Below are 14,851 nucleotides of genomic sequence, written 5' to 3'. Positions count from 1 at the left end.
GAGAGACGGGGAGACACGGGGAGACACGGGGAGACACGGGGAGAGACACGGGGAGACACGGGGAGACACGGGGAGACACGGGGGGAGACACGGGGAGACACGGGGAGACACACGGGGAGACACGGGGAGAGACACGGGGAGACACGGGGGGAGACACGGGGAGACACGGAGAGAGACACGGGGAGACACGGGGAGACACGGGGAGACACGGGGAGACACACGGGGAGACACGGGGAGACACGGGGAGACACGGTGAGACACGGGGAGACACACAGGGAGACACGGGGAGACACGGGGAGAGACACGGGGAGACACGGGGAGACACGGGGAGAGACACGGGGAGAGACACGGGGAGACACGGGGAGACACGGGGAGACACGGGGAGACACGCGGAGACACGGGGAGACACAGGGGGAGACACGGGGAGACACACGGGGAGACACAGGGAGACACAGGGAGACACGGGGAGAGACACGGGGAGAGACACGGGGAGACACGGGGAGACACGGGGAGACACACGGGGAGACACGGGGAGACACGGGGAGACACGCAGAGACACGGGGAGACACGGGGAGACACACGGGGAGACACAGGGGGAGACACGGGGAGACACGGGGAGACATGGAGACACGGGGAGACACAGGGGGAGACACGGGGAGACACACGGGGAGACACACGGGGAGACACACGGGGAGACACAGGGGGAGACACGGGGAGACACGGGGAGACACGGGGAGACACGGGGAGACACAGGGGGAGACGGGGAGACACACGGGGAGACACAGGGGGAGACACGGGGAGAGACACGGGGAGACACGGGGAGACACGGGGGGAGACACGGGGGGAGACACGGGGGGAGACACACGGAGAGAGACACGCAGAGAGACACGGGGAGACACACGGGGGGAGACACACGGGGGGAGACACGCAGAGACACGCAGAGACATGCAGAGACACACAGAGAGAAGGGGAGACACGGATAGACACGGGTAGACACGCAGAGACACGCAGAGACACACGGGGAGACGCACAGAGACACATAGGGAGACACGCAGAGAGACCAGGGGGTGGAGAGAGACACGGGGAGAGACACGGGGGGAGAGAGACACGGGGGGGGACAGACGCAGCGGAAATCGTCTGCAACGTCCTCTGCTTTTCTGCAACTTCCCCGGCTCCACGCTCGTCTGCGCTCTTGTCTCTGGTGTCTCCACTCTTGTCTCCCTTGTCTCCTGCTGTCTCCACTCTTGTCTCCGTTGTCTCCTGCTGTCTCCACTCTTGTCTCTGGTGTCTCCACTCTTGTCTCCTGCTGTCTCCACTCTTGTCTCCGTTGTCTCTGCTGTCTCCACTCTTGTCTCTGCCGTCTCCGCTATCTCCTCCGTCCCTCACTTCCGGCAGCAGCAGCCACCACCACCACCACCTCCACCTCCACCACCTCCACCTCCACCACCACCACCACCACCTCCACCACCACCTCCACCACCACCACCACCACCTCCGTTTCTCACCGCCACCACGGCCACCGCCTCCTCCTGCCCCCCCACGCCCCCCTCCTCGTTCTTCGCGCCCAAACTACTTTCTGGCGACGACGTGAGGCGGCCCGTCGCTACGACAACGCCGTCGCCGCGGGCCGAGGGCTTCACGCGCTGCGGAGAGCCTGAGGGCAGGGCCCACGATCGGCAGCAGCAGGAGGAGGATGATGAGGAAGAGGAGGAGGAGGAGGGACTACTTTTGGGATTGGAGGAGGGGGACGACGACGAGGAGCAGGGTGTGAACAGGCCCATGATGGCCGCCGCTCGGTCGCTGTTGATGGAGACTCACCGGTGGTCAAGCGAGGTAACGCTGTGCGGAGACACAGACACTCAGAGACACTGCCTGGCTTCAGCGTGAAGACACTCAGAGACACTGCCTGGCTTCAGCGTGAAGACACTCAGAGACACTGCCTGGCTTCAGCGTGAAGACACTCAGAGACACTGCCTGGCTTCAGCGTGAAGACACTCAGAGACACTGCCTGGCTTCAGAGTGAAGACACTCAGAGACACTGCCTGGCTTCAGAGTGAAGACACTCAGAGACACTGCCTGGCTTCAGCGTGAAGACACTCAGAGACACTGCCTGACTTCAGCGTGAAGACACTCAGAGACACTGCCTGGCTTCAGAGTGAAGACACTCAGAGACACTGCCTGGCTTCAGAGTGAAGACACTCAGAGACACTGCCTGGCTTCAGCGTGAAGACACTCAGAGACACTGCCTGGCTTCAGCGTGAAGACACTCAGAGACACTGCCTGGCTTCAGAGTGAAGACACTCAGAGACACTGCCTGGCTTCAGCGTGAAGACACTCAGAGACACTGCCTGGCTTCAGCGTGAAGACACTCAGAGACACTGCCTGGCTTCAGCGTGAAGACACTCAGAGACACTGCCTGGCTTCAGTGTGAAGACACTCAGAGACACTGCCTGGCTTCAGCGTGAAGACACTCAGAGACACTGCCTGGCTTCAGCGTGAAGACACTCATAGACACTGCCTGGCTTCAGCGTGAAGACACTCAGAGACACTGCCTGGCTTCAGTGTGAAGACACTCAGAGACACTGCCTGGCTTCAGCGTGAAGACACTCAGAGACACTGCCTGGCTTCAGAGTGAAGACACTCAGAGACACTGCCTGGCTTCAGCATGAAGACGCTGAGACACTGCCTGGCTTCAGAGTGAAGACACTCAGAGACACTGCCTGGCTACAGCGTGAAGACACTCAGAGACACTGCCTGGCTTCAGCGTGAAGACACTCAGAGACACTGCCTGGCTTCAGAGTGAAGACACTCAGAGACACTGCCTGGCTTCAGCATGAAGACACTGAGACTCTGCCTGGCTTCAGTGTGAAGACGCTGAGACACTGCCTGGCTTCAGCGTGAAGACGCTGAGACTCTGCCTGGCTTCAGTGTGAAGACGCTGAGACTCTGCCTGGCTTCAGTGTGAAGACGCTGAGACTCTGCCTGGCTTCAGCATGAAGACACTAGACTCTGCCTGGCTTCAGCATGAAGACGCTGAGACTCTGCCTGGCTTCAGTGTGAAGACGCTGAGACTCTGCCTGGCTTCAGAGTAAAGACACTGAGACTCTGCCTGGCTTCAGAGTGAAGACACTGAGACTCTGCCTGGCTTCAGAGTGAAGACAATGAGACTCTGCCTGGCTTCAGTGTGAAGATGCTGAGACTCTGCCTGGCTTCAGCGTGAAGACGCTGAGACTCTGCCTGGCTTCAGCGTGAAGACACTCAGACACTGCCTGGCTTCAGCATGAAGACGCTGAGACTCTGCCTGGCTTCAGCATGAAGACGCTGAGACTCTGCCTGGCTTCAGAGTGAAGACGCTGAGACTCTGCCTGGCTTCAGAGTGAAGATGCTGAGACTCTGCCTGGCTTCAGAGTGAAGACACTGAGACACTGCCTGGCTTCAGAGTGAAGACACTCAGACACTGCCTGGCTTCAGAGTGAAGATGCTGAGACTCTGCCTGGCTTCAGAGTGAAGACACTGAGACACTGCCTGGCTTCAGAGTGAAGACACTCAGACACTGCCTGGCTTCAGCATGAAGACGCTGAGACTCTGCCTGGCTTCAGAGTGAAGACACTGAGACTCTGCCTGGCTTCAGTGTGAAGACGCTGAGACTCTGCCTGGCTTCAGCATGAAGACGCTGAGACTCTGCCTGGCTTCAGCATGAAGACGCTGAGACACTGCCTGGCTTCAGAGTGAAGACGCTGAGACTCTGCCTGGCTTCAGTGTGAAGACGCTGAGACTCTGCCTGGCTTCAGAGTGAAGACGCTGAGACTCTGCCTGACTTCAGAGTGAAGACGCTGAGACTCTGCCTGGCTTCAGAGTGAAGACGCTGAGACACTGCCTGGCTTCAGAGTGAAGATGCTGAGACTCTGCCTGGCTTCAGTGTGAAGACACTCAGACACTGCCTGGCTTCAGCATGAAGACGCTGAGACTCTGCCTGGCTTCAGAGTGAAGACGCTGAGACTCTGCCTGGCTTCAGTGTGAAGACACTGAGACTCTGCCTGGCTTCAGTGTGAAGACACTGAGACTCTGCCTGGCTTCAGCATGAAGACACTGAGACTCTGCCTGGCTTCAGAGTGAAGACGCTGAGACTCTGCCTGGCTTCAGTGTGAAGACGCTGAGACTCTGCCTGGCTTCAGTGTGAAGACGCTGAGACTCTGCCTGGCTTCAGCGTGGAGACACTGAGACTCTGCCTGGCTTCAGCGTGAAGACACTGAGACTCTGCCTGACTTCAGTGTGAAGACACTGAGACTCTGCCTGGCTTCAGCGTGAAGACGCTGAGACTCTGCCTGGCTTTAGCATGAAGACGCTGAGACTCTGCCTGGCTTCAGTGTGAAGACGCTGAGACTCTGCCTGGCTTCAGAGTGAAGACGCTGAGATTCTGCCTGGCTTCAGAGTGAAGACGCTGAGATTCTGCCTGGCTTCAGTGTGAAGACGCTGAGACTCTGCCTGGCTTCAGAGTGAAGACGCTGAGATTCTGCCTGGCTTCAGAGTGAAGACACTGAGACTCTGCCTGGCTTCAGAGTGAAGACACTGAGACTCTGCCTGGCTTCAGAGTGAAGACGCTGAGACTCTGCCTGGCTTCAGAGTGAAGACGCTGAGACTCTGCCTGGCTTCAGTGTGAAGACGCTGAGACTCTGCCTGGCTTCAGCATGAAGACGCTGAGACTCTGCCTGGCTTCAGTGTGAAGACACTGAGACACTGCCTGGCTTCAGAGTGGAGACACTGAGACACTGCCTGGCTTCAGCGTGAAGATGCTGAGACTCTGCCTGGCTTCAGAGTGAAGACGCTGAGACACTGCCTGGCTTCAGAGTGAAGACGCTGAGACTCTGCCTGGCTTCAGTGTGAAGACGCTGAGACTCTGCCTGGCTTCAGAGTGAAGACGCTGAGACTCTGCCTGACTTCAGTGTGAAGACGCTGAGACTCTGCCTGGCTTCAGAGTGAAGACGCTGAGACTCTGCCTGGCTTCAGTGTGAAGACGCTGAGACTCTGCCTGGCTTCAGAGTGAAGACGCTGAGACACTGCCTGGCTTCAGTGTGAAGACGCTGAGACTCTGCCTGGCTTCAGCGTGAAGACGCTGAGACTCTGCCTGGCTTCCCAGTGAAGACGCTGAGACTCTGCCTGGCTTCAGAGTGAAGACGCTGAGACACTGCCTGGCTTCAGAGTGAAGACGCTGAGACTCTGCCTGGCTTCAGCATGAAGACGCTGAGACTCTGCCTGGCTTCAGCATGAAGACGCTGAGACTCTGCCTGGCTTCAGTGTGAAGACGCTGAGACTCTGCCTGGCTTCAGAGTGAAGACGCTGAGACTGTGCCTGGCTTCAGAGTGAAGACGCTGAGACTCTGTCTGGCTTCAGAGTGAAGACGCTGAGACTCTGCCTGGCTTCAGCATGAAGACGCTGAGACTCTGCCTGGCTTCAGAGTGAAGACGCTGAGACTCTGCCTGGCTTCAGAGTGAAGACACTGAGACTCTGCCTGGCTTCAGAGTGAAGACGCTGAGACTCTGCCTGGCTTCAGAGTGAAGATGCTGAGACTCTGCCTGGCTTCAGCATGAAGACGTTGAGACTCTGCCTGGCTTCAGCATGAAGACGCTGAGACTCTGCCTGGCTTCAGAGTGAAGACGCTGAGACTCTGCCTGGCTTCAGAGTGAAGATGCTGAGACTCTGCCTGGCTTCAGCATGAAGACGTTGAGACTCTGCCTGGCTTCAGCATGAAGACGCTGAGACTCTGCCTGGCTTCAGTGTGAAGACGCTGAGACTCTGCCTGGCTTCAGAGTGAAGACGCTGAGACTCTGCCTGGCTTCAGAGTGAAGACGCTGAGACTCTGCCTGGCTTCAGAGTGGAGACACTCAGACACTGCCTGGCTTCAGTGTGAAGACGCTGAGACTCTGCCTGGCTTCAGAGTGGAGACACTCAGACACTGCCTGGCTTCAGTGTGAAGACGCTGAGACTCTGCCTGGCTTCAGTGTGAAGACGCTGAGACTCTGCCTGGCTTCAGAGTGAAGACGCTGAGACTCTGCCTGGCTTCAGCATGAAGACGCTGAGACTCTGCCTGGCTTCAGAGTGGAGACGCTGAGACTCTGCTTGGCTTCAGAGTGAAGACGCTGAGACTCTGCCTGGCTTCAGTGTGAAGACGCTGAGACTCTGCCTGGCTTCAGAGTGAAGACGCTGAGACTCTGCCTGGCTTCAGTGTGAAGACGCTGAGACTCTGCCTGGCTTCAGAGTGAAGACGCTGAGACTCTGCCTGGCTTCAGAGTGAAGACGCTGAGACTCTGCCTGGCTTCAGAGTGAAGACGCTGAGACTCTGCCTGGCTTCAGAGTGAAGACGCTGAGACTCTGCCTGGCTTCAGAGTGAAGACACTCAGACACTGCCTGGCTTCAGAGTGAAGACGCTGAGACTCTGCCTGGCTTCAGAGTGAAGACGTTGAGACTGCCTGGCTTCAGTGTGAAGACGCTGAGACTCTGCCTGGCTTCAGAGTGAAGACACTGAGACTCTGCCTGGCTTCAGCATGAAGACGTTGAGACTGCCTGGCTTCAGTGTGAAGACGCTGAGACTCTGCCTGGCTTCAACATGAAGACGCTGAGACTCTGCCTGGCTTCAGTGTGAAGACGCTGAGACTCTGCTTGGCTTCAGAGTGAAGACGCTGAGACTCTGCCTGGCTTCAGAGTGAAGACACTGAGACTCTGCCTGGCTTCAGAGTGAAGACACTGAGACACTGCCTGGCTTCAGAGTGAAGACGCTCAGACTCTGCCTGGCTTCAGCGTGAAGACGCTGAGACTCTGCCTGGCTTCAGAGTGAAGACACTGAGACACTGCCTGGCTTCAGAGTGAAGACGCTGAGACTCTGCCTGCCTATGGAGTCTGCTGCCAGTAATGAGGGGTAGCGGTGATTGTCGCTGCTGCTGCTGTGTGCTGCAGCCTAGAGCCACTCCGTGTGGGTCTCCAGGTGGCTGGGCGAGTGGATGAGTGGTTGAGCGAATGGTTGGATGAGCGAGCGAGTGAATGAATGAGTTGGTAAGGGGGTTTTAGCGAGTGGATGAGCGAGTGGGTGGGTGTATGAGTTGGTAAATTGATGAGTGGGTGGGTGGGTGTTTGAGTTGGTAAAAGGATATGTGAGTGGGTGAGCGAGTGAGTGAGTGGGCGGGTGAGTGAGTGAGTGGGTGGGTGAGCGAGCGAGTGATTGGGTGGGTGAGCGAGCGAGTGATTGGGTGGGTGAACGAGCGAGTGATTGGGCGGGCGGGTGAGTGAGCGGGTAAGCGAGCGGGTGGGTGAGCGAGTGGGCGGGCGAGCGAGTGAGTGGGTGGGCGGGTGAGTGAGTGGGCGGGTGGGCGAGTGGGTGGGTGGGCGGGTGAGTGAGTGGGTGAGCGAGCGGGTGGGTGAGCGAGTGGGCGGGTGAGCGGGTGAGCGAGCGGACGAGCGAGCGAGTGAGTGAGTGAGTGAGCGAGTGAGCGAGTGAGCGAACGGTTTCGTGGGTGGGGCGAGGTGAACAAAGGACCGATGCCGAGCAGCAGTGAGACTCATCGACATGACCTCTCCCCCCACCACCACCACCTCTCCCCCCACCACCACCACCTCTCCCCCCCCACCACCACCACCACCACCACCTCTCCCCGCCCACCCACCCGCCCAGGGTAACGACATCATCGCGGCCGCCAAGCGGATGGCCTTGCTCATGGCCGAGATGTCCCGCCTGGTGCGTGGAGGCTCCGGCAACAAGAGGGCCCTCATCCAGTGCGCCAAGGACATCGCCAAGGCCTCCGACGAGGTGACGGGGCTCGCCAAAGAAGTGGCCAAGCAGTGCACGGACAAGAGGATCCGCACCAACCTGCTGCAGGTGGGGTGGGTGGGTGGGGTGGGTGGGTGGGTGGGTGGGGTGGGTGGGGTGGGTGGAGTGTGTGGAGTGTGTGGGGTGTGTGGGGTGTGTGGTGTGGGTGGGGTGGGAGGAGTGGGGTGGGTGGGTGTGTGGGGTGGGTGGGGTGGGTGGGGTGGGTGGGTGGGTGGGAGGAGTGGGGTAGGGTGGGTGGGTGAGGTGGGTGGAGTGGGGTAGGGTGGGTGGGGTGGGTGGGGTGGGGTGGGTGTGGTGTGGGTTTAGTGGGGTGTGTGTGTGTGGTGTGTGTGTGGTGTGTGTGTGTGTGACTGTGTGGTGTGTGTGTGGTGTGGTGTGTGTGTGTGACTGTGTGGTGTGTGTGACTGTGTGTGGTGTGTGTGATGTGTGTGTGGTGTGGTGTGTGCGTGGTGTGTGTCTGGTGTGTGTGTGTGGTGTGTGTGGTGTGTGTGTATGTGTGTGCGTGGTGTGTGTGGTGTGTGTGTATGTGTATGGTGGGTGTGTGTGGTGTGTGTGTGTGGTGTGTGTGTGGTGTGTGTGTGTGGTGTGTATGGTGTGTGTGTGGTGGGTGTGTGTGTGGTGTGTGTGTGTGGTGTGTGTGTGGTGTGTATGGTGTGTGTGTGTGTGTGTTGACCTTCTTTTACACCTCACGTAGCCAATCTGATAATCTGCGGTGAGGAATCCGCAGTAGCGGTGGCAACTCTACTCACTACTCCCCTCTCCCCCCACTCTCCCCCCACTCTCCCCCCACTCTCTCCCCCCACTCTCTCCCCCCACTCTCTCCCCACTCTCTCCCCCCCACTCTGTGCTAGGTTTGTGAGAGGATCCCCACGATCTCCACGCAGCTCAAGATCCTTTCTACTGTCAAGGCTACCATGCTGGGTCGCACAAACATCAGTGATGAGGAGTCGGAGCAGGTACCACTCTTAACTACTACCACCAACTAGTAACTAGTACCGCTAACTAGTACCACTCTTAACTACTACCACCAACTAGTAACTAGTACCACTAACTAGTACCACTCTTACTACTACCACCAACTAGTAACTAGTACCGCTAACTAGTACCACTCTTACTACTACCACCAACTAGTAACTAGTACCGCTAACTAGTACCACTCTTACTACTACCACCAACTAGTAACTAGTACCGCTAACTAGTACCACTCTTACTACTACCACCAACTAGTAACTAGTACCGCTAACTAGTACCACTCTTACTACTACCACCAACTACTAACTACTACCACTAACTAGTACCACTCTTACTACTACCACCAACTAGTAACTAGTACCGCTAACTAGTACCACTCTTACTACTACCACCAACTAGTAACTAGTACCGCTAACTAGTACCACTCTTACTACTACCACCAACTAGTAACTAGTACCGCTAACTAGTACCACTCTTACTACTACCACCAACTAGTAACTAGTGCCGCTAACTAGTACCACTCTTACTACTACCACCAACTAGTAACTACTACCACAAACTAGTACCACTCTTAACTAATACCACCAACTAGTACCGCTAACTAGTACCACTCTTACTACTACCACCAACTAGTAACTAGTACCGCTAACTAGTGCCACTCTTACTACTACCACCAACTAGTAACTAGTACCGCTAACTAGTACCACTCTTACTACTACCACCAACTAGTAACTAGTACCGCTAACTAGTACCACTCTTAACTAATACCACCAACTAGTAACTAGTACCGCTAACTAGTACCACTCTTACTACTACCAACAACTAGTAACTAGTACCGCTAACTAGTACCACTCTTACTACTACCACCAACTAGTAACTAGTACCGCTAACTAGTACCACTCTTACTACTACCACCAACTAGTAACTAGTACCGCTAAATAGTACCACTCTTAACTACTACCACCAACTAGTAACTAGTACCGCTAACTAGTACCACTCTTACTACTACCACCAACTAGTAACTACTACCACTAACTAGTACCACTCTTACTACTACCACCAACTAGTAACTAGTACCACTAACTAGTACCACTCTTACTACTACCACCAACTAGTAACTAGTACCACTCTTACTACTACCACCAACTAGTAACTAGTACCGCTAACTAGTACCACTCTTACTACTACCACCAACTAGTAACTAGTACTGCTAACTAGTACCACTCTTACTACTACCACCAACTAGTACCACTAACTAGTACCACTCTTACTACTACCACCAACTAGTAACTACTACCACTAACTAGTACCACTCTTAACTAATACCACCAACTAGTACCGCTTACTACTACCACTAACTAGTAACTAGTACCGCTAACTAGTACCACTCTTACTACTACCACCAACTACTAACTACTACCACTAACTAGTACCACTCTTAACTAATACCACCAACTAGTACCGCTAACTACTACCACTAACTAGTAACTAGTACCGCTAACTAGTACCACTCTTACTACTACCACCAACTACTACCACTAACTAGTACCACTCTTAACTAATACCACCAACTAGTACCGCTAACTACTACCACCAACTAGTACCGCCAACTATTACCGCTAACTAGTACCAGCAACTACTACCACTAACTACGACCACTAACTAGTACCGCTAACTACCACTCTAGCTACTGCCGCTTACTACCACTCTAACTACTACCACTAACTACCGCCAACTAGTACCGCCAACTAGTACCGCTAACTAGTAACGCTAACTACCACCGCTAACTCCCACCGCTAACTACCACCATCAACACCACTACCACCACTACAACCTACCCCCCCCGTGTCTCTCTCCCCGTGTCTCTCTCCCCGTGTCTCTCTCACCCCCGTGTCTCTCTCTCCCCGTGTCTCTCTCTCCCCGTGTCTCTCTCTCCCCGTGTCTCTCTCTCCCCGTGTCTCTCTCTCCCCGTGTCTCTCTCTCCCCGTGTCTCTCTCTCCCCGTGTCTCTCTCTCCCCGTGTCTCTCTCTCCCCGTGTCTCTCTCTCCCCGTGTCTCTCTCTCCCCGTGTCTCTCTCTCCCCGTGTCTCTCTCTCCCCGTGTCTCTCTCTCCCCGTGTCTCTCTCTCCCCGTGTCTGTCTCTTTCTCCCCGTGTCTCTCTCTCTCCCCGTGTCTCTCTCTCTCCCCGTGTCTCTCTCTCTCCCCGTGTCTCTCTCTCTCCCCGTGTCTCTCTCTCTTCCCGTGTCTCTCTCTCTCGTGGGGTATCTCTCTCTCCCGTGTCTCTCTCTCCCCGTGTCTCTCTCTCTCCCCGTGTCTCTCTCTCTCCCCGTGTCTCTCTCTCTCCCCGTGTCTCTCTCTCCCCGTGTCTCTCTCTCACCCCCGTGTCTCTCCCCGTGTCTCTCTCTCTCCCCGTGTCTCTCTCACCGTGTCTCTCTCACCGTGTATCTCTCTCACCGTGTCTCTCTCACCGTGTCTCTCTCTTACCGTGTCTCTCTCACCGTGTATCTCTCCCCGTGTCTCTCTCTCCCCGTGTCTCTCTCTCACCCCCGTGTCTCTCTCCCCGTGTCTCTCTCCCCGTGTCTCTATCTCTCCCCGTGTCTCTCTCCCCGTGTCTCTCTCTCACCGTGTCTCTCTCTCTCCCCGTGTCTCTCTCTCCCCGTGTCTCTCTCTCACCCCCGTGTCTCTCCCTGTGTCTCTCTCACCCCCGTGTCTCTCCCCGTGTCTCTCTCTCTCCCCGTGTCTCTCTCCCCGTGTCTCTCTCTCTCCCCGTGTCTCTCTCCCGCCGTGTCTCTCTCACCATCTCTCTCTCTCCCCGTGTCTCTCTCTCCCCGTGTCTCTCTCCCCGTGTCTCTCTCTCCCCGTGTCTCTCTCTCCCCGTGTCTCTCTCCCCGTGTCTCTCTCTCCCCTTGTCTCTCTCTCACCCCCGTGTCTCTCCCCGTGTCTCTCTCTCTCCCCGTGTCTCTCTCTCTCTCCCCGTGTCTCTCTCCCCATCTCTCTCTCTCCCCGTGTCTCTCTCTCACCGTGTCTCTCTCTCATCGTGTCTCTCTCTCTCCCCGCCGTGTCTCTCTCACCATGTCTCTCTCACCCCCGTGTCTCTCTCTCACCCCCGTGTCTCTCTCACCGTGTCTCTCTCTCACCGTGTCTCTCTCTCACCGTGTCTCTCTCTCCCCGTGTCTCTCTCCCCGTGTCTCTCTCCCGTGTCTCTCTCCCCGTGTCTCTCTCTCTCCCCCGTGTCTCTCTCTCCCCGCCGTGTCTCTCTCCCCGTGTCTCTCTCTCTCCCCGTGTCTCTCTCTCTCACCGTGTCTCTCTCTCTCCCCGTGTCTCTCTCTCACCGTGTCTCTCTCTCTCCCCGCCGTGTCTCTCTCCCCGTGTCTCTCTCTCTCCCCGTGTCTCTCTCTCCCCGTGTCTCTCTCTCCCCGTGTCTCTCTCTCCCCGTGTCTCTCTCTCTCCCTGTGTCTCTCTCCCCGTGTCTCTCTCTCTCCCGTGTCTCTCTCTCCCCGTGTCTCTCTCTCCCCGCCGTGTCTTTCTCCGTGTCTCTCTCTCCCCGTGTCTCTCTCTCTCCCCGTGTCTCTCTCTCACCCCGTGTCTCTCCCCGTGTCTCTCTCTCTCCCCGTGTCTCTCTCTCTCCCCGTGTCTCTCTCTCTCCCCGTGTCTCTCTCTCTCCCCGTGTCTCTCTCTCTCCCCGTGTCTCTCTCTCTCCCCGTGTCTCTCTCTCTCCCCGTGTCTCTCTCTCTCCCCGTGTCTCTCTCTCACCCCCGTGTCTCTCCCCGTGTCTCTCTCTCCCCGTGTCTCTCTCTCCCCGTGTCTCTCTCTCCCCGTGTCTCTCTCTCCCGTGTCCTCTCTCCCGTGTCTCTCTCTCCCCGTGTCTCTCTCTCACCCCCGTGTCTCTCTCCCCGTGTCTCTCTCTCTCCCCGCCGTGTCTCTCTCTCTCCCTGTCTCTCTCTCCCCGCCGTGTCTCTCTCTCTCTCCCTGTCTCTCTCTCTCCCCGCCGTGTCTCTCTCTCTCCCCGTGTCTCTCTCTCTCTCCCCGCCGTGTCTCTCTCCCCGCCGCGTGGTGTCCAGGCCACGGAGATGCTGGTTCACAATGCCCAGAACCTGATGCAGTCCGTGAAGGAGACGGTGCGGGAGGCAGAAGCGGCCTCCATCAAGATCCGCACGGACGCTGGACTCACGCTCAGATGGGTCCGCAAGACTCCCTGGTACCAGTGATGGACTCCGCCCCCGGTGCCAGTGATAGACAAACGGGGAGAGACACGGGGAGAGAGAGACACGGGGAGAGAGAGACACGGGGGGGAGAGACACGGGGGGGGAGAGACACGGGGGGAGAGACACGGGGAGAAAGACACGGGGAGAGAGACACACGGGGAGAGAGAGACACGGGGGGAGAGACACGGGGGGGAGAGACACGGAGAGAGAGAGACACGGGGGGAGAGACACGGGGGGGGGGGCGAGACACGGGGAGAGAGAGACACGGGGGGGAGAGACATGGGGGGGGGGGGAGAGACACGGGGAGAGAGAGACACGGGGGGAGAGACACGGGGGGGAGAGACACGTGGAGAGAGACACGGGGAGAGACACACGGGGAGAGAGACACACGGGGAGAGAGACACACGGGGAGAGAGAGACACGGGGGGAGAGACACGGGGAGAGAGAGACATGGGGGGAGAGACACGGGGAGGGAGAGACACGGGGAGAGAGAGACACGGGGAGAGAGAGACACGGGGGGAGAGACGCACGGGGAGAGAGACACGGGGAGAGAGACACGGGGAGAGAGACACGGGGAGAGAGACACACGGGGAGAGAGACACACGGGGAGAGACACACGGGGAGAGAGACACGGGGGGAGAGATGGGGAGAGACACGGGGGGAGAGATGGGGAGAGACACGGGGAGATAGCTGGGGGGAGAGACACGGGGAGAGACACACGGGGAGAGACACGGGGAGAGAGTTGGGGAGAGACACGGGGAGAGAGACGGGGGGAGAGACGGGGAGAGACACACGGATAGAGACACGGGGAGAGAGACACGGGGGGAGAGAGATGGGGAGAGACACGGGCGGAGAGACACGGGGGGAGGGGGGGAGAGACACGGGGGGAGAGACATACGGGAGGACGTGTGGAAACAAAGACAATGAGGTATAGAGACACAGACACACAGAGAGACACACAGAGAGACAGAGAGACACACAGAGAGACACACAGAGAGAGACACAGAGAGACACAGAGAGACACAGAGAGACACTCAGAGACACTCAGAGACACTCAGAGACACACATAGACACACATAGACACTCAGAGACACTCAGAGACACTTGGATGTTGAGGTATAGAGAGACACACAGAGACACTCTGAGACACACAGAGACACAGAGAGACAGAGACACTCAGAGACACACAGAGACAGAGACACTCGGATGTTGAGGTATAGAGACACAGAGACACACAGAGACACAGAGACACACATAGAGACACTCGGATGTTGAGGTATAGAGAGACACAGAGACACAGAGACACACAGAGACACACAGAGACACACAGAGAGACACAGAGAGACACACAGAGACACTCAGACACTCAGATGTTGAGGTATAGAGACACACAGAAACACAGACACTCAGAGACACTCAGAGACACAGAGACACACACAGAGACACACAGAGAGACACTCGGATGTTGAGGTATAGAGAGACACAGAGACACACAGAGACACACAGGGAGACGCAGAAACACACAGAGAGACACAGAAACACACTGAGAGACACAGAGACACACAGAGACACTCAGAGACACTCAGACACTCAGACACACAGAGACACAGACACTCGGATGTTGAGGTATAGAGAGACACAGAGACACAGAGACACTTGGATGTTGAGGTATAGAGACACACACAGAGACACACAGAGAGACACAGAGAGATACAGAGACACACAGAGACACTCAGAGACACACAGAGAGACACAGAGAGACACTTGGATGTTGAGGTATAGAGACACACAGAGACACAGAGAGACACTTGGATGTTGAGGTATAGAGACACAGAGACACACAGAGACACTCAGAG

The 14,851-nt window shown here is 56.8% G+C and overlaps 1 protein-coding gene across 1 annotated transcript in view; it reads left to right on the top strand.

The window, feature by feature from the left end:
• LOC116938031 (vinculin-like) overlaps positions 1-13,090 on the top strand; it is a 52,261-nt gene extending 39,171 nt beyond the window's left edge. The window contains exons 12-14 of the mRNA XM_076063593.1: positions 7,664-7,867; positions 8,671-8,775; positions 12,852-13,090. Of these exons, the coding sequence (XP_075919708.1) occupies positions 7,664-7,867; positions 8,671-8,775; positions 12,852-12,998 (456 nt within the window). The 3' untranslated portion in view covers positions 12,999-13,090. The remainder of the gene's footprint in view (positions 1-7,663; positions 7,868-8,670; positions 8,776-12,851) is intronic.
• The last annotated feature ends 1,761 nt before the right edge of the window (positions 13,091-14,851 follow it).

Source organism: Petromyzon marinus, unplaced genomic scaffold, assembly GCF_048934315.1.
Source record: "Petromyzon marinus isolate PM22_M1 ecotype Great Lakes invasive population unplaced genomic scaffold, UKy_Petmar_22M1.pri1.0 PM_Scaffold_160, whole genome shotgun sequence".
NCBI lineage: Eukaryota > Metazoa > Chordata > Hyperoartia > Petromyzontiformes > Petromyzontidae > Petromyzon > Petromyzon marinus.
Note: the sequence above shows the minus strand (reverse complement) of the source record. Positions and strands in the feature narration are given on the sequence as shown.